The following is a 27,187-nucleotide window of genomic DNA, read 5'->3' on the forward strand; positions in this document are numbered from 1 at the left end:
AAATAACGTTGAGTCAAACATTCAGATTTCCTTAAGCAGATGCTTATGCTGCTTCTTTTCTGTGCATTGAAATAGTGCTAGTACCCATAAACACATTAAATATTTCTAAGCTTTAAAATATAAACTGTCAGGGAGTTAAAAAAAAAAATGCTATATGCTTTCACCTTGCAAACCTGTTATTTGATATCTGAAGAGTTGATTACATCTGTGCTTTTAGACTCTGTAGCATATGAAGTTTAATATTTATATAGACAAATGAAGTCTGTGATAGTAGAAGAACAAACCAAAATTTTGACGCACCATGTAGCAGCTTGGAAGACTGTGTTAATACTAATCCTTGGTTTTTCAGCCCATTTCTCTTGCTGATCATTTTCCATCAGCCCATGGTTCTTGTACTGCAAGACAGCATCTCATGTTTATGGGCATTCTTGAAGTGTAATCTAGTAAATTCAATGCTAAAAGATGGCTTTAGCTGAGGTGCTTTTCTTGATATCTATTCACTGTCCTGTGTCTTGACTCAAGAGGCAGAGATTTTGCAGATACCAAACATTCGTTTTGAAGCAGGGAAAGGAATTTCAAAAGGGGACTATAAGGCTGATTTTGTAAAGATGAGATCTTGGTGTTTTCTGTTTAATCCCTATGCATAATTTGAAACCAAGCTTGGTTAATTCAATTTGAACTTGCTGTTCAGAAAAAGAGAAATAAGGGTATTTGTGTTTATTACTTATTTTAAATGCTACTGACATGCTTTACAATCTAAATGCCTTGAAGCTGGTACGGTTTTTCCAGTTGTTAATTATACAACTTGTAAACAATCCTATCCATTTTTTTTTTAGTGCAGACATTAGTGTTTTAACTTCAAATAAGAAAAAGCACTATGTAGCAGCTTTGTTAGAATTTTTTATTTTTTATTTTTAAATCAGATATGTGGCTCAAGTATTTCTACTGAGCAAATTAGATAAGGGGTAATAACATTAGCAAGTCCATAAACCACTTAGATAATGGGATATTTTTGCCACAGTGATGGCAGTGTTGCCTTTTACAGCTCAAGAGTCATTTTGTTTTCGCCCTCAGAAGGTGATCAAGGCTGCTGATGCCACTCAGAAGCAGATAAATTTGGTGAAGCTCCATGAACAGTCCAAGAGAAATTTAGAAGAAGAAATCCAAAATTATAAAAATGAAGCTCAGAAACAAAGGAAGATTATTTACCAGTTGGAGAAGGACAGAGATAATTTCATCAATGAAGTCAGTGAGCTCAAACAGAAGGTAGGAACAGCTTTTTGTGCAAGTGGTTCTTTGCTCTCTTACTCTCGAAACTGTAAAGATTATATATATACATTTCTTCACATGCCAATGGGCGGAAACAGATCCATAGTCTTCAGGCAGTTTACAAAGATTTCTTTTTGTCAGTGCCTATTGCCTACTATTGTGTTTCAGGCCTCTCTGAGGGAACCTCAGCCGTGGCTGTTTATTCAGTGAGAAACTTGGGTTATAGCTGTGTATTGCTCTTGTTCATCGGATCATCTGGGAAATGAAACCAAGGCAGGAATTTGAACCCTAGCCTCTGACTTACATCTGAGTCCCACAATTGCAGCTCTTGTATGCAGCTGGAAATTACTCTTCGATTGTTCTATTTTATCTGCAAAGGACCTTATTTTGCCTACCACTGGTGTCCTCAAATTCTGTTGAGGCCAGTGAGAGCTGACGGTGCTTGACATCTTTGTAAGAGACTCAGCATTTTGAAGGATTAGTCCTAGTATGAGTAAAACATCGGAAGATGTTCAATCTCATCTACAAAACAGAGATTTTCCAGGAATAGCTGCAGAGAAACACTGCATAAAAGTTGTGCTGTCTGGTGCCCATTATTATGTATGGCTTTATTTCTGAAGGTATATTCAGGAACATGGTTGTAACATGTTCCATTAATTGCTGAAGATCACATTGAAGGGCCCTTGAAGAAGCTCATTGATTTACGGGGATTAGCTTTCAAGCTGTTTCAACTCACAAGTTATTTGCTATCTTCTCACCTTAAAATTATCCTTTACAACTAAGTGTGACCAGGGACTTTTAAATAGTGTTTTGAGTGATACATGCTCATTTGTCTGGATTGCCATTTGTCATTTCCTAGGAATAATATTCTGCGGAAGTGAAATTTGTCTTTGTTGCAAAGTCACAGTTTGCATCTTTTCCTTGTAGTGAATATCTAACAGTATAGCTGTCAGTTAAGAACAAGGCAAACAAGTAAGCATGGCACCACTACTGAGTTCTTGAGTAGGTTCATTGAGCTAAGCAGGTAACCGACAGCAACTGATAGTTAAGTATACAGGTGAAAAAGTGAGAGGGTACAGAAGAAAACTGTGAATATCTAATACTTTCTGCCCAGCTTTGGACCCTCTTTACCAAACATGAGAGGTGTAGTGTGCTAACAGCTCGATCGTACTTGAGGATGCTCGGTCTCTCACATGGCTGCTCTGTTGGGAAACATTGCATATATCTTTTCTGTATTTATAAGGGTGAATTATTTGAGTTTAATCATTCCTGAAAAAGCAGAGTCAGCATCTAGTGTATGAGCATGAAGTTGAAAAACTTAGTCCACGAGCATATTGCACTTACATTGCATCAAAACCAAGTAAAAGATTTACAAATGCAGTGACCTACTTTTGAGTCTTGCTCCAGCCTGTGATCACCATAGTGCAAACTGCACTTATTGATTTCTTCTCCCTGCTATTACTATTGGCAGGTTGTTTTAACAGAAAAGGAAAAGGCAGGAGTAGGTTATAAACTGGGACTGTGTTTTTGTATTGCACTGTAAGCAGTTCCTGGGATCCTCAGCAGTCAGCTTCAAATGTGCTAGAATTGTATTTCTGCAGCTATAATAAAATTTTCTATATTTAGCTATCCCCTATCTCCAGAGTTGTTTGGAGGTATCTGAGAGAATAATCAATTAATTAAGCTCCTGCCCCATAGTTGGACCTCACAAGGCTTTACTGCTAAGCAAGGGACAACTTTGCCGACTGCAAACTTTGCAGTTATTGACTATCTGATGTAAACATTTTTATATTCTTCCTCTTTGACATTTGAACGTAAATCATAGCTCAAACTGCTACTTTCAGAAACAGAGTCTAGAGAACTGGCTATGAAATGAAGTTGTAATGGACTTCTCTCCTGGATTTTGTCCATGTGATTCCTCAGCTTTTTGTTTAATCTTTTGATCTTTTTCCTGGATTTAAGTGTGGCATTCTTCTCTCCTTCAGGCAATGAACTTGAAAAATGTTGTTCCTGACGTTCACTCCTCAGTTTCCTTTTTATTTCTTTTGTCTCCTTTTTACCCAACACTACAAGTTTTGGATTCCATTTGAATGATACTTGTTTGTGCTCCTTGGCTTTCAACTTTGTACAGCAGAAGGAAGATTCTTACTCTGAAAAAAAAAAAAAGTATATATGTCTTGGGAAGCCCATCATAATGATTAGAAACTATCTATATTTTTGCTTCTTTAATGTAGTAATTCTTATATATTGTTATGGTGGTAACTGTTTAATGAAGGTGTCTATTGAATTTTGTATTTTCATTTATTGAAACTGTATGTGTTCATCTTCTCTCTACAGTTTATAGTCTACACTACTCCATTCTTTTTAGGGAATAATTATGTCTCCCCGTTCATGAAAAGAAGATAATGGTGATTACCTGCTTACTTAGGTCAAGTTTGTGATCAATAGTTTGTGATCAGGTGCTCATTTTAAAAAAAGTTGAATTCTTAGAAGCTAACTGGATTTCACACTGGTGGAGTATATGCAGACCTTCTTGGAAAATTATGTGTTTTTATTCATTTTATTGTACAGATTACATCTAAAACCATGTACAAAATCTAGCCTTGCTTTATAAACAACCTAAGCCTATTCTTAGTGAAAGCTGCTTATGTTGATTTTATTGAACCAGCTCAGTGGCAATATTTTCAGTAGATTAACAGATGTGCATATCTGTAAGTTTTAGTCTTGGAAAAAAGAACAAACAAACTTGGTATCAGACTGAAATAAATTGTTCTTCCACATAAGCAATCTAGAAAGGTTAAACTTGGAGTTCGACTGAAGTGATTTTAGCTACAACTTCTTATCACAGGTTTTTAAAGTTGTCACTGTAGATAAAAATGACAAACCCCATCCTAATAATCTTGTGATGATGGCTTAATTGTGTTCATTTCCTTCTTTCTGCTCCAGGTCCTCCAGCACCTGAAGGATATTGAAATACAGGAAATTCAGATCTGTGACTATGAGAAGAAAATAGAAGAGTCTGAGATTAAACTCAAACAGCAACAAAACCTCTGTGAAACTGTGAGAACAGAGAGGAACCTATACAGTAAAAATCTGGTTGAAGCTAAGGTAGAAGAATACTTTTTTTTTTCTTTGTGTTTCCTTCTTTGTTTTATTCTCTGATCTAATTTTAATTTGTTCAAAGGAAAGTTCACTTCTTTAAGTGGTCACTTGCAGAAGTGGTTTCTGAATTCCTCTGTGTTTTGGGTAAATCAGTGTTTTTGGTTCCTGAGAGTTTATCTGGACCGTATGTATTTAGACTGACAATAGGAATTCATGGTCATTACATGGCAATATCCCAGCTTAAAGCCATGCATAAAACCAAGGTGTAATGGAGCTATGGATTCATACAACTCTATCAGAGAAGAAACTTCTTCCTTTCCCTCTTGGCTGCACTTGATTCTATCCCTTTAGGAGTTGTCTGTGTGTATGAAAAATAGGGTATAATGGAAATAAGATTGCCTCCTTAACCCTGTATGCATATGCATGTTAGTATATATTGTGATTTTGAAAGCAGAGGGAATGCTTTCTCACCTGAAGGGGAATTGTCTGACAGAACTAAATGCTTCCACATCTCTTGTTCCTTTCAGGGAGTGTCATTTTCCTCAGATAATGATTCTTTCCATTCTTATCTTTGCCTTGGGGATCTCACTAAGATACTAGAGGAAGAGAACAGATCACTTAAGAATACCCTGTCATTCTGATGTAAAGATTTAAAATACTACACAAACCCTATTTCGGTTGGCAGCAATTGGGACCTTGGATAGCTGTGATTTACAGCATTGGGTTATTTCAGGATTTTATACCATAAACATGTATAGTAGATTACAAATTTGTGCTCTGCTTTGCATAGGTAGATGTTTTGCTTGAGAAGCAGGTGGGAATGAACTGTCCAAGTTCCTATCCTACTGTATGCTTGATTTGATTAGGAATGAGCTATTTTGTCAAATAGGTAGAACGCTTTGCTTGTCCTCCGTCTGCTTCTTGTCAGTGGTAGTGGTGCTGGGGTTCTTGCTGCTTCCAAACAATCCCTCAGAAGAAATAAGAGTGAAAAAATGCAACACTATTATTTTTTTAAAATTATTTTTTATTATTATTATTATTTAATATACGGCATAGATTTGCTTACTTATAAAGAACTGGCAACTACATGCTTGGTTACAAATTGAAGCAGTGAACTCATCGATTTCTTCAGGGTTTGAATGTTTATATGGTGGCATACATAACGCTGTTCATCGTTCCAGTTGTTAGAGGCTGTTATTTAGACTTTGATAGGTTACTTGGCTCACCACCAAACTTTTTTTAGCAAGTCTTGTGTGAGAAGACGGCTGAGCCCAAAAGATCTTTTGGCCAAGGCAGTATTATGTGTGGCAGTGAAAAAACAGCCATTTGTAGTTCAGCAACAGGCCATCTAGCCATGAAAGGAAAAAGGCTGGTGAGGGTATTAAAAACTATGCTAAATTCTTCCTTTTGAAATAAAACAAATTTGCACGAGCTTGTTTAGATGAAACTAAAGGCCGTGGATTTTGTTTTTGAGGTCTGTCAGACTAGGAATCGGTACTTTCTCAGTACTGTTTTTGAAGACTGTTTTGACTCAAGACCTTACTTAACTGCATTAAGCATTTTAGGAAAGACAATGTCACTCATTTAGCAAGTAAATCCACACCGATGGTGGACAGTGCTGAAAGAAAACCTAAGCTGAAAATGATTTTATACTGAAACAGAATGTATTCACATGAGAGCTTGTGATGTCTTCTCTGTGAGGTGGTAGTCTCCAGCAGAGGACTAACAGCTTTTAAAGCTGCTTTTGCTGGATCCAGAAGAGCATGTCTGTCCATGGATTGAATTTACTAGCTTCCATTGGTGTCGCAGCATGTGCCATCACTGCAGTCAGTGAAACAGTTTCTTTGTGTTGCACAGGCTGTCACGGTTGTGTTGGAGTAGAAATATAGTGCCCTGACCTCTCTGCAGTGCTTCCAGGATTACTGCTCTGTGTCTTGAGCCTAAAATATATGCTAAATATTCCCATACCAGTGGCTTCCCTATTTCTGAGCACACTGTTTTCTCCTTGCACCTATGTATAAGCTAATAAAAAAGCAGAATGGAGATAAGCATTTGCTATACTCCCTTAAAGACATACAGGTATCCTACTCATGGCCATATTCCTTTGCATAAAACCAGCTTTTTCCTAAATGTTTATACCCAACTATACACAACCTTATTGAAAAACACTACTAGAAGCATGAAAAAAGATGGATAGAATTAGAATCTTGTTATTAATTTGGATTGAGTGCTAGTTCTTATTGTGTGTCCAGCACTTCAAATGAAATGGCTTCTTAGAGTCATTAGTGATCATTGTTGTTATCAATATGCCTTTTAAAGACCTTTTTACAGCAATGTCATGGTAGCATAAACAAAAAAAAATGTCATATAATGAAACTTTTGTTCTACCACATTAAAAAGTAATATCTAGTGGTATGTACAACACATCTCTCAAACATTGTGGTCACATTTCTCAAAACTGAAATAGGCTGAACACCCAAGCAGAAATTTTTTTTTTGATCCTATTTTTTATAAATAAAAATTCCTATTTTTATTATATTTTTTGATCCTTTTTTGTGATCACACTTTCTGTACTTATAGAATGAGATAGCAGAAATGAAGAAGAGACTAAAAGCTATGACACATCAGGTGGATCAGCTGAAAGAGGAGATCACAGACAAAGAAGCAGCTCTTGTGAAAGCTCATCAAGAACATCAGCAAACAGAGAGGGAGAAAGAAACATTGAAGGTAAGAACCCTTACACATAAACCTTATTACAAAGGATGGCTCCCGTGATTTCAGAGAATGCATCATGTTCCTGGTCTGTGGCAGTTGTCTTGCTGTATATTAAAAAAAATTCTGCAATTGAAGCACAAGATCTCGGCACCATTTAGAGGAACCAGTTATACAAATATTCCATGTACCTGACAAATTTCATTTCTGCTTATAACTATAGCTAGAAAGGTCCTGGAATGCCTGTTGGAAGCCTTACATCACTTGGTGACTATATGTTTTTACTAAAAAGTTCCATTTTTGTTGCAGAAATGTGGATTTTGGGGATAGCCTGATTGTAGTAAACTTTTTAAAAGCGGACCCTTATAATTCAAGTTTTCCTTTCCTTAAACTATTTTCTCCCTGCTGTTTTTAAGTGTGGACCCCATTATATTGCACTTCACATTCCTGAACTTGAAGCTCTGATACTTCTCAGCCCTGGCTGCAGCCCATTCTTAGATATGCTATTAAATTTGTGGTGGTATTGCAACACAATTTGCTGCTCTCTCAAAATATTTAAGGAGTTAGTGTCCACAGTAACTTATATTTCTCTTCACTAAGCAGTAATAAAACAAAAACCACAAACAAACAACACCCCCCCCAAAACTCAGCTGTCCTCCACCACTTTCCACAATGTTTTCTTTTGGCAGTTTATTGCTGTGCTACAATGATTCCTTAGGTTTTCAGACCCTCTCAGCACATTATATTTATGACAAGATGCCAATAGAACTTTGTAAAAAAGTGATAAATTTATGTTCTTGTACCTGATCTGTCTCAGAGTTGTTCTATCAGTGATAGAGAAGTCAAATAGTATCTCATTTTCTATGTTCAGCTTTCTGCTTTAACTAGTTGCCAGTTCTTTCTCATCACCTCAGAATTGTCTGCTGTCCATGTGACAAACACAATTGCTACATGGTTTACCCACTCAATTATTCACTAGCAAGTCTATGGGCTGACATCACATTAGTGAATAGCTTCAGGGCATTGTGGTCTTCTACCAGCATGTCTCTGCTGAATACTGATGCATAGGAGAATTCAAAGAGGGCTCTGACTGACACAGGCACAAAAGAACCCAATTATTTGTGTAGCAAGCCAGCTTCAATTTGTCCTGTTTGTACTGATGTGAAGGAAGCAAGCTGTTCCCCAGAAATCAGTTTAAAGAATGCACTAAAGCATGGAGTAGTGAGATTCACAGGAACAAAATTATACAGACATTGGACTTACGCTTAGCTCAGCTGTCATAGAGGTCTTAAAAATGTGTAATCATGGTAAATGAGACGTGGGACACCTGATCCAAGCTCCCTTAAAGCCTGTACAATGCCATCTTTTGGTTTCAGTTGGCATTCCTACAGGCTTGCAGATCAGACTGTTTTGGCAAAACATACAAGTGTTGACAAATATGTATCTGAAAGCTGTAAGAAGTATGGCCCTCCAGGTTTGAGCTGGTGGATGCTAATGTATAGTTCTTACATGATCACGCTTGTCTTTTTTTAATAATTTTCTAGAAATCTGAACATGAAACTTTTTAATTACAGTTATTATTATTATTTTTTCAGCATTCTTTTTCCAGCCCCAGTTACACCTTTTCTAAAATCTGTATTTTCCTCCCACCCATCTTTTTCTTTCCCATCTTTCTTGCTGACTGTTCTTCATTTTTTGCAGACTCTCTGAACCAACCTCAAATGAGCTGTGCTCATTTACAGCAGTTTCAGACCTGACACTTTTTCTGCTTGTACTGTGTTTATTCATTTCTTTTTCCTTTAACTAATGTGCACAGACCCTGATACTGTAGTCTTCAGCATATTTAATCTCAGTGAAAGTCCTATTAGTTTGTGGGGCCTGTGTGTGGCTTAAAGTATTTATGTTCTTTACTGTGCAAGGTAGTTCAGATTTATTTTAGCTTTGTGCATTCCAGTGAGGAGATTTGTTTATATGAATTGTTTGCTGCTAACATCTACTGCCACTCCTTGTTTACAACTCATATTTTTTGTGACATAAGGAGAACATAGAATGTTGATATATTAAAAAAATATTATCTAGCAGTGTGAAATGCATGAGCAGTTTTACATTTGTAGACAGCTTTTGCACACTCTTGATTGCATTTCAATATGAAGTGGCTTGCATTTTTGTTTGGTTGATGGATTCTGATGAACATCCAACACTAAGCAAGAGAGATGTGAGTGTTGCACATATGGGAAAATGAGAATTTTATTAAAGAAAATAAGAATTGAACAAGCTATTTTGTTATGACGATGGAACTGTTGTTTCTGTCTTAAATCAATGTTTTTGCAGGTGCAGCCTTCATCACAGCCTCATTCTTTCAGCGTTCAATGATGTTCTTTCTGAAAAGGCAGCTTGAACGTCATCATTATGAGGGTCAGAGCTGTGGCAAAGTCTTTTAGTGAAGGCTTGAAAGTTTTCAGATCTCTGAAAAGGGTCTGTAGTCAGCTGGTTCCAACTTTGGTATATGTAATTGCCTAGTAATCCTAGAAATCTCTAATAAACCAAGAAGACCTTATTACTTTTTCTCTACGTACATGTCTCGAATTACAGAGTTCATGATAGTAGGATATTGGTTAATTTCCAGTATTTATGTTAGTACGCAGCCACCGTAAAAATGCTTTACTTCTCTTTTGCTTAGGGGAGCCCTTCTTCTTCCCAGTATTTCTCATCTACACTTCCACTAAAAAATGCTAATGCTCTTTAATTTTGCTTTACCATGCCCGATTGCCATCTTCTGCACCAGTTCTGTTATTCCAGTCTGAAGCCTGTCCCAGGTAGATGCTGATTTGTATTAGATAATATAGATAAATGCCCTTTCTAGCAGGGTGAGCTATCCTTTCTTATATCCCAGCCTTGCTTTGAAGTTATGTCTGCTAGGTTTTCATAACTGAATAACAATTCAGTTGGAAAAAAAAAATCTTCAAATATTACCTATTTAAAAACAAACAAACAAAAAACAATTAAATGAAGTTCCTCTGAATTACAACTTGAACCATTATTATAGATAAAAATTCTTCTAAATATCTGTTGTGTATAACAATATTAAAATACTGTTTACAGCTTTTCTTTACAGGTCTTCATGCTTGCTTGTCTCAGTGATTTATTCTCAAAAACTAACAAAATATGTACCTCTCAGGAAATGAAATGAATGTATGAGATTCTATTCAAATACTAACTCTTAATCTCAGATATATAATGGAAAGTTGTTACTAAGCACAGTTTACCTATATTCTTTGACTCCACCAGGCTGAACTTCTTAAGATGAAAAAACAGGCTCTGGAGACCAAGCACTTTATAGAAAATCAGGAGGCAGAAGAGAGAAAACTCCTAAAAATTATTGCTGAGGCTGATGCTGAGAGGCTGAAGCAGAAGAAGGAATATGAGCGGGTAGGAATCTTGCATTTGGCTTTTCAAACACACTTCGTTCTGTTCTCTTAGTTGTCCAATGCATTTTTTAAGATCAAGATCCTCAGCTACTGTAAAAGCGGTACTACTAAAGCTTTATAGTGCCACTGAAATAAAAATGTTAAGATACAGAAATGAGTGTAGTTTACATCATACTACATTAATACATTGTAGTTTACATTATTCAGGAGTCTGAACCCTTATTGCAGAAGCTACTAGGCTTTGCTATTGTTTTTTTCACTAATAACAGTGAAACCTCTAATGCAAGTGATTTTCGCTGATGAAAATGTAGCCACAATGCTTTAGGATTGTACTGAGGAACTTTAATTGAGATTATTGCTTTGCTCTGAGTCCTTAGGTTATCAACGAGAGAGATATCCTAGGGTCCCAGCTTGTTCGGCGCAATGATGAGGTGGCTCTGCTCTATGAGAAGATCAAAATCCAGCAGTCCATCTTAAACAAGGGTGAGGCCCAATACCGACAGAGAATGGAAGACATCCGGCTTCTCAAGCTAGAGATCAAAAAACTTCGGCGTGAGAAAGGAATACTTGGCAAAAGTGTGGCTAATGTGGAGGAGCTCAGGTAGAAAAACTGGTTGAATACATTTCCATAGTGACTGCATTCATGATTCTGTGTTTGAGACAGAAAATCTGTTTTATGTATGGCAAAGATTTGTTTCAACAAACATTATACCTTGGAGAACGGGATTATTTGGTTTGACCTCAAACACAGTGGGTTAAATTCACAAAGCGACTAATCAGTGATGAAGAAAATTAAAGCATAAGATGGAGGAAAGGAGGAAAAAAGACGTCTTTCCCAAAGCTGAAATAGCTTCCACATTTCACCTTGTATTGTGAATTACTGCCTACAGAATAAACTTGACAGACAGCAGCAGAAAAGGTGTTCATAGTTCAGTGAGCTACTTAGTGGTACCTAGGGCCCAAATTAGTGGAACTGCTTTTTATTAGGCAATCCACAGTGGATGGGGAACACTTGACATATTTATAACAAACCCCTACACATTTTCAGAGCTCTTTCCTCCCAGATTTATATGTAGACTTGCTCTGAGAGAAAGATTTAGTTAAATTTTCATTGAAGGTTGTGTTTCTTTAAAACAGAAGTTTAATAGCCCCAGTCTGATTTATCTCCCCCTACTCTGGCTTAATGCTTCCCTTCCTTTTTTAACCCTCCCAAACTTGAGGTGTATTCTTTGCTGTCAGGAAACTATTATGATTTTTCTATAAAATTGGTCATGGTTTGTAAGGAGAGAGAGCTATGTTTTCAGCAGATAACCGTTATACTATTCTATGTAGCTATCACAGTTTTGGGTGAGATCTTTAGCTTAACTATATCAGTGTAACTCCATGGCTTTTACTGGGGCAAATTAACTTCAGTCTGTGGTTAGTCCCATTGACTCCAGTTTAATTATGCCAGTTTGATTTGGTGTAAGATAAAAAAAAGAAGTGGGCACAAAACACTAACAACTGCAGTTTCCATTGACTTTCTGCAGACAGGGATAGGATTTGAATTTGCTGCCCAAATGCATTCAGCTGAAAGCCTATTACTGTATTGAAACTCCGTAAAGGTATTGAAGTATAGTGCAATGCATGCTGTGATGGTTGGATCAGTTCTTGGATGGAGAGGTGGATCAATCACATATTTTAATGAAGTCCAAAATTATCATGAAAACTGCCTGTTGAAAGAGTCCATTTATCACTTGTGCTGCTAATTAGCTTCCTTGATTTGCCAATTGGAGATTTTTTTTTTTCCTTTTCAATAACCTTGTCCAACCCCACAGTTTAAAAAAAAAAAGGCCTTTTTCTGTCTAGTGAGCTACATTCAGCACTGATGTTGGCAGGGAAATACTCAGTGAAGGAGTAGACACATGGTGATCCTCCATTCCCTTTCTCCTTGAGGAATCACAGGATCCACCCACCAAAGTCATAAGGGTTGGTCCCTTGCAGAATGTGCCTTGGTTTTCCTGCTCTTTCACTCCCTGACCCCACCATGGGGACCTTAGTTGTCAAAGCATCTTTGGAGTGCTCAATTAATTTTATATTCAGCAGCAAATCACCTCTGGATTCCCTTGACAAGAGGTAGAAAGAAAGAAATCAAACTTGGGTTCTCTAAAGAACAGTGTCCATCATAGTTAGGCCATACATTATGCTTTATTTACTGGATTGTGTGAGCCATGTAGTTTTAAAACCTTCTTTCAAATACCAGCTGTCAGATTCAGTACAGAGGTAACTGGGTATGACACCATAACTGTGATTTGTAGGTTACTCTAGATGAATTATGAATTAACTGCCATTCTAGCCTTAATGTACACGAAAAAAATTGGGCAATGAGATCCAGTAGGCTGTGAACTAGATTTCCCAGGAACTGATGAAAAGTCCCTTTTTTGAGTCATTCTTACTAACGTGAATGAAGTGGTCTACCTGTGTTATCCTTTGGGACCACCTGTATGATGTTATTGGTGTTAATCACAAGAGTCACTTTGCCAGTACTGTAGTGCATGGAAGAACGGTTTGTTAATGTTCATATTAATACCTTAGGCACATTGTTTGGGTCTTGGTGTGATTTTTTGTTTGTTTGTTTTATCCTGATCTTAAGACAGGAGGTTCATCACATGCGGAAGGAGCTATTAAGAGAACAAACTCGGTGCAAAGTTCTGGAAGAAGAACTGGAGAATCCCTTGAATGTTCACAGATGGAGAAAATTAGAGGTGATGTCTCAGCATCAAGTTCCCAAAGCCCGTATTTCCAAATCAGTGACACAGCACAAAGCCTATTTACTTTACTGTTATGCAAATTATGTGGAAGGGCAGGCAGACTGAAATTTCCATAGTACCAATGGAACAGTTAACTGCTGAATGGTTTCCTTGCACAATGCAATCAGTGTTATTTTTGTGTCATTTTCTCAATGAAAAATTGCAGAGGGATTTGTAAAGAGCCAGTAAAATGCTAAAGGGAATAAGAATGCATAAGGTGAATTTACAAGGAGGTGATTCGTTAACATGGATGAAGTGAAAGCGGATGATAGGGGAAAGGTATAATCCTACTCTCACCAGTTAGGTAGATTTATGTGGGTAGAAAGGCAGGATTAGAAGGGATCATAGAACAGGTGGACTGGGAACAGACAGACATGAAGTCAGAAGGTAAATCATGTCTGTGAAAAAAGGAAAAGGCCTCAACATAAACAGTGGTGGGGTTTCATAGATAGCCATTCTGGGTAATGTCAGGTCAGCTGTTATGTAAACAGCAAATCTAAATTTTCACACTATTTGAACCTGCCAAATGAAGGGGAAAAATAATAAATCTGTCAAGCATAGACCAAATATATGATCATCAGTTGGCGTTACTTCATATTTTCAAAGTCAGAGCCAGCTGAGATTTCTCTGTTGCATGGATCTCTGATCTGATGCCAGCCTGGGTTGCTTAGCTGCTCTAATAACGAGTGGTAACATGCTAGTCCCTACAGAAACAGCTGAATATTTTGGCTGTGTTTACTAGTGTAATAGTTAATTTCTGTTCTTTCCATGCTGAGCTTAAAACTGAACAGTGTGATTAGCTTTTCACATAGAAGGGAGATAAAATGCAGGATGTTAAAGACATCTAGGTACAGTGTCTAGTAGCTCCATATAACAAAGGAAAGTCAGGCCAGTGGAAACATCTGGTGATGGAAGAAAGAATGCATGAAGAAACTGATAATAGGAAATGTCGTCTTCCCATTCTAGGTCACTGGTTTGTATTTGGAACACAGAAAGGCCACCAGATGGCCAAGTCCATATGAAATAATCCTGATGGGGTTTTGGTTCAATTCCTAATAAACAAACACCCTCACATCACTACAATTGTCACAAATTGGCACCATGGTCAAATTGGTCAGCGCTATAGAAGAATCAACAACTGAGTGGGCCATGGGGACTGAGCTGCTTTTTAGCCTGGTTTCTCAGGAAATGTTGTGGGGTTGTGAGTGCTCCATGCATATCTGTGTGTGTCCCAGTTACACTTGAATTGATTAGTCAATTTAGATAAAATCTGACAAAGGATAAAGAGTCATGAGATATCAAGCTCCTTATAAATTCAAGCAAAGATGCAGAGAGTGGATAATTATCGGAGCCTTTACTATAGCATGTTTAATCATTATGGTCCACCAGAGAAACCACATGAAAAAGGGAGGACCATGTGGGAGAGATGTGTTGTGGATCCCTGAAGTGGGTAAAAGCTTCAGTCAGAATTTGCTCTTCAATAGACAGTAAAGGATCCGATAAGAAGATACAGGGAGATGGAAAAGTAAGCTTTGCTAGCTGCTCCCCACAGAATAGTTTTCTCCTTAGAGGTTCCTCCAGATGCAATCTGTGACAAAAGAATGAAAATGGAAGAAGGATAGAGAGACGTATGCTTGCTCCGTGTCTTTACAGGCTCTGTAGACAGAAGACAGCAGTGTACTGCTACAATCTGTTACCTTTTTAAGCGCTTAATTCCGCTGAAGAATGAGATGCCACAAATGCGGATGCCTTAAAGCCTCATAGTAGTTTGTCAATATACCCCCATAATTTATTCTTCTTAACTTTTCACCCTAGTTTCAAAAGACTATATTGCAGTTATTTTTTCTTCTGTTCAACAGAAAAGTCTCCTTCTCCTAAAATCCCACTTTGAAGTTTTTAAAACAGTGGAAAGTATTTGTACTGCTCTATTTATTTTAGGGGTCAGTTTCAGCTTTTGCTAAAAACCTAAACTAACCTCTTTCTTCCCTGCTACGTGGTTCTGCCAATCCATTGTTTTGGGTGTTAAGTTTTGAAGGACTCCTGTGTATGTTGGTTGTTTTTAGAAGGATTCATGAGGTTAATGCTGTTAAACATGAAGTTTTCAAGAGGCAGAGAGTCCAGGTTCAGGACTCCTTGAATACATGCCCTTAAAAACAAAAAATACAGTCCCTCATTCCCCTCTGAAACTCATTTTATATTTGTCACTTTTGGACACTTAAATATTGGGGTTTTAATTTTCGAGAGAGAAACACTAACTTGTTATAATGTATAATTTTTGATACTGCTTTGCTCTCATCTAGGCCAGTGACCCAAGTACCTATGAGCTGATCCAGAAAATACAGAGGCTACAGAAACAGCTTATCAGCAAGACGGGCGAAGTGATAGAGAAAGAATTGCTCCTGCAGGTACTGCAACATACATAGATTGTTGTATCTCGTTAACATATTTACTTAGCCTGCATTATCTGCCTGCTCAGATGTGTTTCCAGAATGTTACTTATATGCATGGCTTTGAATTTCTTTTGCATGCCCCTTAAATATCTTTAGATGGCAGCACTGACTCGCTGAAAGAGAAGGAATAGCATCTCATTAGTTAATTTTTATGTTCTGGTTACTGATACCTGGATAATGCTGGAAAATAAAATTAAAGGTTTGCTTTAGTTTATTCATGTCATACATTAGTCTTCAAGTCAGCGTTATATTTTTCTGAAAGGCTTTTTTGTCCTTTTAACCATGTCTGTTATGACCAGGACATGTGAAGGAAGTTTGTTGTTTAGCAGAAGGAATCCTGCAGAGTTTGTGTGGTTTAGAATCATAGAATCATTTAGATTGGAAAAACACCAATAGGATTATCAAGTCCAACTATTGAGTAACACTGCTAAGTCCTCCACTAAAACACGTCCCTAAGTGCCACATCCACACGTCTCTTAAGTATCTCTAGGGATGGCAACTCTAACAACCTAAACCTCCCCTGACACAACTTGAGGCCATTTCCTCGCATTCCATCACTTGTCACCTGAGAAAAGAGACCGACACCAACCTCACTGCAACCTTCTTTCGGGTAGTTGTAGAGAGCAATAAGGTCTCCCCTCAGCCTCCTCTTCTCCAGACTAAACAACCTCAGTTGCATCGTCCACTCCTCATATGCCTTGTTTTCTAGTCCCTTTTCCAGCTTCATTGCTCTTCTCTGGAAGAGAACATATTTAGGTATGTTCTTCTCTGGGCCATGTTTGACTTTGTGTTGAACTTGCCAAAACATAATCAAATGTAATAAAAAAGGACTGTCTTTGGGCTTCAGCTGTAGATGTCAGGCTGGGAAATTTGTCTTCTGTCTGGCAGCTTTAGGCATAGCTATATTTTGCCAGCTGTACGTATGATTTGAACATCTTGGTTTTAAATACCCTAACAGTCTCGATGCCTATATTGGGCATCACTCACTGGCTAGTAGAATGTAACCTGAAGGTCCTTCTGTCTTGAGAAGCTCAGCAGATGTTATCAAGACAGGGTTTGGCCTCCCTCTTTTTCCACTGTTTTGCAGGAAAAATAGATCTGCGATTTCATTTTAAGGTAGTGTATGGTGTATTGTTATGCCTTTGCTTGAAAAATGTAATCTTTATTATCTAGTGCTGAAATGGTGTCAGTAAGATAGTTTGTTAGCTTAAACAAAATGGAGCAAAAATAGCTTCAAATTTGCTGTGCTGTACCCATACACAAACTCAAATCTTTCTGTGAGATTTTTATGTACTCTGTTGCTTATCCTGCCTTATCCTTAGTGTGCTCCCATTTAGCTATTATCCCTAGTTAAAAGTAAAAAACTGAGGTATGGAGTTACTAAGTTGTCTGCCCAAGCAAATGTTTGAAGTAATAGGCATTTGAGTCTATGTTACTATAGCAGCCACTGGCAAAATGTTTCCATCTATGCAGCAGTCCCTTCTACAGCAACTCTGCTTTTTATTATTTTCCTAGATTTAAGTCAGAGTTTGGCTATATGCTATTTAAGTATCATATCTAGAATTGTTAATGAGATCCTTTGTGTCCTTAATTCAGGCATCAATTTCCTGTGCAAGAATGCTGAAATGGTCTGCTTCCATGAGACTGATGGCAAAGAAAAGGCCAAAAACACCACGCTCCAAGTTATGATTGGGTGTTCACCATAAACATTTCTTAGTTCTTTTCTGGTCTGCCACAGTGTTTTTGAATCTAATACTAAGACTGAAATAGAGATCCTTCATAGCAGGGGGTGGATGAGGAGAGGTAACCAGAGATGGAGGACATTCCCCAGCAAATTTCCTCAAAGGGCTGTATGTCCTACTTAATAGGTCCGTAGTGCAGGGCTCTGAAGTTGAGTGTACTGCCTGAGCTTCTTCTGCTAAGTGGCTGGATAACCTCGGACAAGTCATTTTATTACTCTTTGAACTGCTTTTCCTATATACAAGTGACATAATCTAATGACCACAGCACTGGAACTGTAATGGTTGTGGGCCAAATCTTTGCATCAAAATGAAATAGAATTTCTATTATTAGTCTTTCCAGGTAGTCAGCTCAGTTCGGTTCAGTCTCTTCTTACATGCAGCAGTGGAAGAATTGCTGAAGGCTTGACCTGTTCCTAGTTAATATACTCCTCCCTGGATTCAGAGTCAGAGACTGTAGGAGCTTAGGGATACAAACTTAGGAGGTAGTCTTTGCTTGCATAAGTCATACCTCCTCTCTCCCAGTCATCCTCATCCACATTTTCTCCTGTACAAGGGCGTAGCCATTACGTGTATCTGCTTTAAAATGATCTCAATCTCCTGTTTGCTGTCTCTAACAGTTTTGAGGTGTGTGCAGCCATCATGCTGGCAAATAGGATATTTGTTGTAGGTGAAGCTTGTGAGCGTCTCTGTCTTTGATTTCTGCATGTGCATATTGTGAAACTTAAATTCCCTTACATCAAAGTGTAGTAATAAAATGGTGTGGGAAAAGCTATGTGGACTGGATATTGAATGTTAAAGACACCTTTGGAATCTAGAAATAACCACGTCTGCAAATGGCTGAGCCCAGTGTCAGCAACCTGCAGTTTGATTTGTAGGGTATTCACCTTGCTGCATCCTCATGCAGAGCCATGATGTTTGTATAAGAAAAAATAATTCCATTTGTATTGTATGCACTATACCTCTGTCTTCTGACTGTTCCTTTTTTTTTTTTTTTCATAAATAAAAGCAGGTTTATACAGCAAACAATCTCTTAGGATGAGCTGGAAATAAGAATGGAAATTTTTGTTGAGGAAGGTTCACAGTATATGGAATCATATAGAAAAAATATCTACTTATCTTACCTGCTCCTGATATGTATTTGATCATATCCTTTTTAGTTAGCTTTTTCAGTATTTGCCACCTGCTAGTTCTTTTTAAAATGATGTAGCTGTAAAATCATGCTACAATCCATACTATGTGATTAAAAGAATGATTTGCTGCATTTCAGTCAGGAAATTTTGATTGCTGACAGTACTCTAGTCCAGGAAGAAGCCAGCTTGACTCTAAAATCCCATAAAAATATCTTTCTTAACCTTTCATCAGACATTTACTGAGAGAGATTGACTATGCAGCACGATAAATGTTTATTTTAGAATGACTTTTCCAAGTTGAACTCTTTAATAAAAGTGTAGAAATATATCCCATGTTTTAGAAATTATTAATTTAATTAGCTTTTAACCTATCAGCTCTTATACATCAAATAAGGGCGGACATCCTGAGACTTCGCAGAGTAGATGCAAAGCAGTTGGTTATACTTTCTCCTTTATCTCAGGGTATTACCACAGCTGTGAGCTGCTGTGCAGATGAAAAATGCTGTCTTAAAAATCAGATCCAAAACTGAGGTCTTAAATACTTACGGCCAATAAATATCCAGCGGCATTTTTGCCAAACATCGGAAACACTACTTCAGGGTTAGCCAGCTTCCATGTTTGAGTCATTACCTTCCACCTGAATTTGTGCAGTTAAAAGGTACAGCATTTTTTGATTCTTTTCTAAACCAATGAATAATACTGCAGTGCTTCGTGGAGAAATATGTTGCGTGTTAACCCAGGGATTTCAGTGATGGGTGAAGGTCTTTGTGAACGCATGTGGTATGAGCAAAATGTGCTGTGCAGCCATAAGGTATAATTATTAATAAACAGAAGGGCTCTGTTGACAAATGCTGAACACACACACACACACAAACAAACAAAAAAGATACTCACCCACATTATATGTGGGGTAAGTCCCCTATGTGACTGAAGCACAGCTGCATAATGAACAGTGATGTGTGGTAAACACACAATGTACACAGTGTATCCATATTACCTTGCTATGATTATGATTAATGTGGTTTTAGAAAATGATCCCATTGCAAGTGAATTATGCATTGCTTTATTTGTTTCACATTTAGTTCTTTCTCTTCAGAGTGAACTCCTCTAATTTGATTTTATGTCTGACTGAGTGGAATTTTATTCAGCTGCATGTCTCAGAATGGATAACAGTGGGAAGATTCGCATTATATGTCAGCTACCTCAGTTGTCAGTCATCTCAGAAGATTGGTCATAAATGTAAAAGAGACATGTGCAACCAATATTATTTGTGGAGGAAGGAGGGAAAGAAGATGGCTGTACATACTGTAGTGATACATATAAAATCCTGCCACCTGTGTTTCATTAAAGCCTGTAGTACTGACAGTATTGTTCTTATATATATATGTTAATCATTGTCATTTTAAGTTGTCTTAAGTTGTCAACAATCAAGGATCAGGACTGAATAGTTAGGGTGTGGTGCTTCCAGGCCATTAGCATCTTGAGATCATAGTTTCAAAGAGCGCAAGGGCAAAAGGCATGATTAGCTCATGTATCTGACTCAGATTACAACCAGATAACACCCACATGCCCTTGTACTGAGCCAAAATGTTAGCCAAGTTCCAAAGCCTCCAAAGAGCTGATGGTCCCACTGACACAGAGTGGGTGGTGCAGAGGGGGCACCGCTGTCTCCAGTATAAATCAGCAGTTTCATTTCAGGTATTGTAACATACAGGGAAGAGAGAGCACAGAGATATTCTCTGTGACCTTGGGCAGGTTACTGAGCTTTTGCATGCCTCACCTCAAGTAAAATAAAACGGGAATAAAATAATTTCTGTGCTTGTAGTGGTGTGTGAATGAATATATTAAAGACATAACTCAACTCGGTAGTAACAATAGCTAGCTAAACACTCAAAATAGGCAGATGTTTTATTTCCTTTGTGCTAACTTGGTAGTAGACCTGTTGTATCCAATTTGAGGTGCTTGTTGCTATAGTGTCTGAACAGATACATAACCATCTTTTCTCAGGGCTGGTACTGTAGTGTCATAAAGAAATATGTGTTAGAACAGTGTGGTGCCATGTAAGTTTACGCAGGCTGGCACCTGCTGGAGTCAAAGAAGTTTTCTTCCAGCTAAAGGAGGAGCTCTAGGATTTGCTTCCATGTATTTGTCATAAAAAACTTTTCTGCCCATTTATTATATAAAATACTGTTTTTTCAATCTTAGATCATTTTTTTTTCTCAGCCCAGCTCACAAAACCCTCTTGAAAAAAAAAGAAGTCCTCTTGAAAATCATTTCTTTCCCTAGCTTGGCAGTTTCATAAAGCATGCTTCTGCTAGGTTCTTCATTGGACTCCTAGTGCTTCGTGTAGCTTTCTTTATACAGCGTGTAACGCAGCAAAGTGTGCTCAAATGCTGAGTAAGAGATTTTCTCATCAGACAGCCTGCTAGGGAAAATGGGAAAATACGCTCCTATTACCTGCCTTTATTTTAGTGTTCTGAAGGCCCAGTTCAGTTTTATTTTAGGTATTATCTGTACATCTTCAAAATGGCTGAGATTTACTTTCCCCTCTCAAAGTTGGCGTTATATATACTTTTGTTGCTGAGTAGAGGTTCTGCTTGGATTTGAGAACATAACCTACCCATATGTTACATGTGGGGTAGATTGTCTGAGTTGAGGATTTTTTGGGCAGAAATGTCTATTTTCTTAAAAATAACTGCAATCCACTTCAGGAAACTAATGACTGTGGAATCCCAAAGAGTCTCTTTTGACCTGCCCATTACTGTTTCTCTGTCATCGTTCCTTTAGAGAGATTTTAGCGGAGGTAGTTTGGGAGAGTGCTTTGTATGCACTGGAACTTAAAGGTGAACTGCAAAATCCAGTGCCAAAACACAATCCTTTCTTTACTACTCCTTTATCATTCGTATATAAAGTCAGCCTTTTGAAGGGATTTTTCCATGTAAAAATGACAAGGGAAATTTTCTTTTTGGCTTTTTGTATTTTACTAGGACTTGGCTCTTTTCTATTTCCTGGAGGATTTGAATTCCTCTTGGAAGCACAGGATTAACACCCTATCTTGAGGCTGAAGCTAGCAGTTCTCTCAGCCCTCAATTAAAGTGTTGAGTATATGGAGCTTTAGACCCTTTCTATGCTTAGAAATACCATTCCTACTGTCAAAAAAAAAAGTTAACATTTCTGATTTAGCTTGTACCAACTCTCAAATCACAGAAGACTTTCTTGCTAGTGTAGTTGCATCTAATTGCATGGCTAGCAGCTGGCATAGCCACGTCAGCACAAAGAAGTCACACCGCTAACTGAGAAAAGTAAGCTGGCAAAACTTTTAACCAATGATCAGATAGTCCCTAACATTTAAAAGTGTCCTTTCCTTATTAAAAAAAAATAAAAATCTAAGGGGCATTATGTATCTTCAGGAAGAGGAGAGTGTAGTACCTCGTTGAATGTAGCTTTTAATTGTACAATATGATTTTCAGTTGGTGGCCAGAATTTCAAGGGACTTATACAGGAATGTAGAAATGAGAAATACAGCATGGATTCTGGCCCAAGATTTACTTTTTGGCTTTCAGCTGGGTATGAATCAAAGAGAAAAAAATAAATAAATTACGTCTGCAGCGCTGTGCACTGACAAGTAGGAATTAAACACTGGGGTGTCAAAGGCCTTGATTTAGAAACTGGACTCTGAAGAGAATCTGTTCTTTTTTCAAATGAAAAATAAAGTATTCTCCTGAACTCTGGCTATAACCTTGTTCTAGCTAGTGACCAGCAACAAATATCTAATTATTAGTACAATATTTTGAGCACAACAGTCTACAGTGTTAGCGCCTTCAAATTAACTTCAGTCCAGTGCCTTGAATCTGGTTTGAAGTGGAGTGACCAAGGCAGTGTGAGATGACATGTGGAGGTACTTCGTGTGTCGAGTCGCTCTTCAGGACTATATTTTCATGTTCTTTCCTTGTGCCATCCTTTTATTTTCCTTTTGTTGTACTTGAAACATTCATTGATGAACTAGAGTTTTGACTGGGGATTTTAACTTTGTCTATAAGGGGAAATATTTCATGTTTTAGTGTTGGTGTTATCTTGGAGGATTAAGTGTCTTTCAGTGATTCTGATGGTGATTTTTCTATAGAACTAGAATTTGTTTAGTGCTTTTTACTTTGCCACTGGTACTCTTTTTCCATTTATTTGTTTGTTTGCTTTCTTGTTTGCCCTAGATGCTGATTGTGTATCCAGCAGGGTTCTGTGAACCATTCACACTGAGCAAATTGTAGGATCACTGTGTTAATTCTCTGTGCAACATACCTGGGTTCATACGCAATCCTGTAATGATGTAATAAATAATCACAATTTGTTAACAGGACAGATAACAGGGTCACCTGTGTGAAAGTCTCTTAAGGGTCTGCATATCTACCTGACAGTTTCGTGTAAGCCTTAAGAATGAAAAAGGGATTTGAGGGGTATTCAGTTCTTGTGTTAGCTCTCCTCAGAAGGCAGTCGATTTCTATTTCTGAATATTTTGAATATAGTCCTTGGCACATTAGTTTATTTTAGCCCTTCTAATCTCAGTCCATCTAGAATTAGAAGATGTTCTATGCTATACAAACTTACAGCATGACAAACTGCTCTTCAAAACATACTGACATTTACGTTCTTTCCCTCCTCCTACATACGTTGCAATTCAGATGGAGGAGAATAAAGTCTTCCCAGGGAAATTTTTTGTTGTTGTTGTTTAGGGTCTGTTGTTTAAAGAGGACTTTTGAAAACAAGGCAGCAAATGTGATAATCACTTTAACAGCATCAGGTGAAGATAATCAGCTGCTCTGTACAGTAAGAAAACATTTTTCCAATAAATCTGCTAGTGCAAGCGTATCTGGCACTGGAAATGGGAAGCAAAGCAGATTTCGTAGCACTCAAGACAATTTTGGTGAAGAATTACCTTAGTGGAAGAGTTTAACTCTTATTGAATCTGTGTGGCACAGCATTGCCCTCACAAACAAAACAGATTTCCCATGATAAAGGGTTTTGGACAGAAACAAGGTGCAAATTTAATTGAGAAATTAGAAGAAAAGGGGTCAAAATAATAACTTCTGGGTATCTGTGCCATTTTAGCTGCTCTCATGGTGTTTTATCAGTAAATATTTCAGATGCTATTTACAAAGATGAGGATGTTGCAGGTGGAGTAAAAATCTCTTAGGGTTTATTGGTGGGGAATGGATATGAATATGTAATGTCTTTTTAAAGGTTTTTAGGAGAATTGATATATTTACTTGAATTTGAGTTCAGAAAGAGAGCTTTAGTGGGTCATCAAACGCCATCCCTCCACACCACACAAGATTGATTTAATTGCACAAATACCATTCTTGATAGATGAATGTCAAGTATAGATTTGTTTCCTGCATTTTAATACATGTACTGCCAGTCCATGAATTTTAGCATACATGGGAGAGATTGTTGGCTTGAAGTATGCAGTGCTTTGTGGTTGTGCTCTTTTTTTTTCCTCACGCTTTTAACCTGACGTTGTAATCTAGACCTGGTGTTTCTGACAAGCAAACAGCAGATATATTGGATTACCTGGCATGGTGATTTTGGGATCATGGGAGGCTGAATTTCATTTCTGTGATCTTCCAGGAGTTTTAGTGAGCTTTGACAGTTTGTGTAGTCACTCTTTGTGTCCAGACCCTCTTGTAGAATAAGAGGATCACTGCCCTATCTGGATACAGTACTACAGCACGAGTATATTAAATATTGAACAGCATTCAGATAATGAAATGAGGAGGCCATGTAAACACCATGAGGTAGAAAACATCGCTATTATCTGTAATCTGCATCAGAAAAGCAAAAACAGTGATCACAAAATTATTTTCTTCAAATATCTTGCATTTGGTTTGCACCTAGAAGTCCGAAGCATGGACATCCTGTGTCATCAAGCAAATTTGTAAAATGATCTATTCCTAAAGTTCTGACTCAGACAGAATTGCCATTAGCTTCAATAATAGTTCACTAGAGTAAATCTTGAGTAAAAAGTTCAGGAATTGTTCCAGTAAATGACAAATAACCGAAAACAAACTTGTTTACTCCACATTCCCGTATTCAGCATGTATCTGGGAAGGAAATAAATCTGCTGTGCACCTCAGGGTAAAGTGTATTAATCAAACAGTTATCTTGTTAAGGGAAAGTAAATGACTCGCTGTGCTGACTGAATACATTGCTATGCACGGAGTTAGCAGTGCTGTTAGCAAGCCGATACTGTTAGCCATCCAGAATCTGCCAAACAAGTAAAAATACTAGAAGAGTGCAACAGCAGTGCAGCAATACATTCGCAAGTCCATATTATATATTGTGGCCCAGAGCCAGCTGCAAATCTTTATTTTTCAGATGTGCCCTTTGGCAGGCGTTCTTCCATTGAGGCAAGCGTGTTCTGCGCCTCCCTTGGCAGCAGGATATGGACAATATGCAGCATCCCATTCAGTGATGGATTATTATTTTGTATGATATTCACACATGCACACAAAAAAGACACTCAACAGGGACAGACAAGGTTTTATTAATTTATTTCAGATCACTTATTTTCATTCTTACAGGAGTGTGAATGGTAGTGTTGGGAAAATAAGCAGGATGATGCAGCAGCACTAAGGTGGTTTGGGGGCAAGTAGCAGCAGGCAGGCAGAGTCACTTAAAAAAAATTATTTTTTTTTTAAAAGTAGCTTAACAGGGGAGAGATGGGGACATGGGTGTAGAAAGAACTCTGTTTCTCCATTCACAACCCATGCACAGGGAGACTCTCTGCCAGCTGGGGCTGCTTCACTCTGCCAGCTGATCCACATTCTCTGGACTCCAAGCTCAAGTCTTCCTATGCCTGTCTTAGCTATAACTTTAAACAGGGGATGGCATACATTGGCACAGCAGTTGTCTTTACATGAACATTAGGATTCTCTCTGTCTTTCACCCTCCATTAGTCCTGTTTCTCTGAATTTTAAAAACAGACGGGGAGCTGAAAAAGATCTCTTCAAAGTATACAAGTGGTCAGCTGTAATTACAGTGAGACTGAAGGAAGCCATATATTAAAACATTCATGATTTCAGAATTGCCATGTGTATTTCTTAGATGTACTGTTATCTCTTATTAGGTTCCAGAGTGTAACAGGAGACCAATCTTTCTTCCCTGAGGTCCTTGGCATACGTAGGGAGCCGCTGCTATCCTGTCAGAAAGATGTATGTAGGCTTTGCTGCCTTGTTAGGCGGGTATTTGTAGGTTTAAGTGGTGGCTTGACTTTGAGGCAGCTGCTCGGAGGCAGCCGTTCTAGAACACCAAAGGACTTGAAGCTAAGTGCTCTCATCTTTCAGGGAAGTCTAAGGATCTAAGTCAAGCAGGCGATTAAAGAGATGTAGGTGCCTAACTTACAGATAGGTATTTGCAGAAGCAGGTCGTCAGTTTCTCTGATCACCCTTTGAGGTCATTTGTTAGATCAGTCAGAAGTGAGAGCAGGAGCTGGGTCTGCTGGGAATCCCCTTCCCAACCCTCCACCTGCAGGAGCAGCTAATCATTAGCAGCACAGCCTTGATAATTCTTTTTTGATAAGCCTGTTATTTTTAAAATCAAATTGGCTATTGAGTTGTTAAAATACATGTTGTTACACTGACATTAAAATACAGAGTTTTTAAGTCAGATGGTATACATTGGCAGAAGAGGCTCTTTTGGCTCTGTATGTAATAATTATTAGCCAGTAAAATATTTCCGTTTGCCTTGTAGCAAAATATTCATTTAGAATATTTAGATTCCTTGTTGATAAGATTTATATCAACCTCTGAATCTCCCTCAGGACGCTTTAAGACAAACCTCTACTAGAATGTGAAGCAAAGGTTTGTTTAGTGCTCTCTTCAGCCCATCTGTCAAGCTGCAGGCACTGGGGATGTTGCTGGAAAATTCACATCAATCCGTGCTGTGTCACCAGTTATTCTCGGCCTCGAGGAACAGCTCACCACGTCGCTCTCCTTTTGTGTGTGTACAAGTGCATGTGTGTTCCTGTGCACACATACAGAAGAAGAGCAGATAATGAATTAATCATCTTCTGCAGTGTAAAGGATAAACGCTGAGTTTAAATGAGCTACTCTGATTAATGATTTTATAAACTCTGGTGTAAGGCCAATAGTAAAAAGGGAATTGCTGCTATTATTTCTGCAAGAGGCATCCATACCATTTTCTCCTTCTGAAAGCTTATTATCCTTGCGTGTCAGAGTTCAGAAGTCTTGAAAGGAGAGGAGGATATATAACATATTTGTTTGTCCACTGAAAAAAAACAAACAAACATGCTTTCCCACACACTTCCTAGGAGAGATGCAATAGTACCAGTACCTAGCAATAACAATAAAAATAATAATAAGTTGCAATTGCACTTTAGCTGGAAATGTTTGTACTTAGTTGTTCCTGGAAAATGGTAATAATGTAGCATTCAGCTCTTATTGTCATAAAAAAAAAAAAAAAAAAGAGTCAGGGGTGAAGACCTAAAAAGATGCTCCAAGGTATTTTTTCTCTCTCATTAAGTTGTTTTGAAAATGCCAGTCAGTTTGGCAC

At 37.9% G+C, this 27,187-nt stretch overlaps 1 protein-coding gene across 4 annotated transcripts in view; it reads left to right on the plus strand.

The window, feature by feature from the left end:
* CFAP58 (cilia and flagella associated protein 58) overlaps positions 1-27,187 on the plus strand; it is a gene marked incomplete at its 5' end in the record, with an annotated part of 64,261 nt that overhangs the window by 24,049 nt on the left and 13,025 nt on the right. For 3 of the 4 annotated variants that reach the window (XM_083845070.1, XM_083845071.1, XM_083845072.1), the window contains 7 exons: positions 1,075-1,266; positions 4,216-4,377; positions 6,952-7,098; positions 10,372-10,512; positions 10,889-11,112; positions 13,144-13,255; positions 15,601-15,705. In XM_083845070.1, the coding sequence (XP_083701196.1) occupies positions 1,075-1,266; positions 4,216-4,377; positions 6,952-7,098; positions 10,372-10,512; positions 10,889-11,112; positions 13,144-13,255; positions 15,601-15,705 (1,083 nt within the window). Of the gene's footprint in view, positions 1-1,074; positions 1,267-4,215; positions 4,378-6,951; positions 7,099-10,371; positions 10,513-10,888; positions 11,113-13,143; positions 13,256-15,600; positions 15,706-27,187 lie in introns of those variants that run through there. The other variant, XR_014587051.1, reaches the window with a different exon arrangement.

The sequence above is a fragment of the Anser anser genome (genome assembly GCF_964211835.1).
Source record: "Anser anser genome assembly, chromosome: 7".
Taxonomy (NCBI): domain Eukaryota; kingdom Metazoa; phylum Chordata; class Aves; order Anseriformes; family Anatidae; genus Anser; species Anser anser.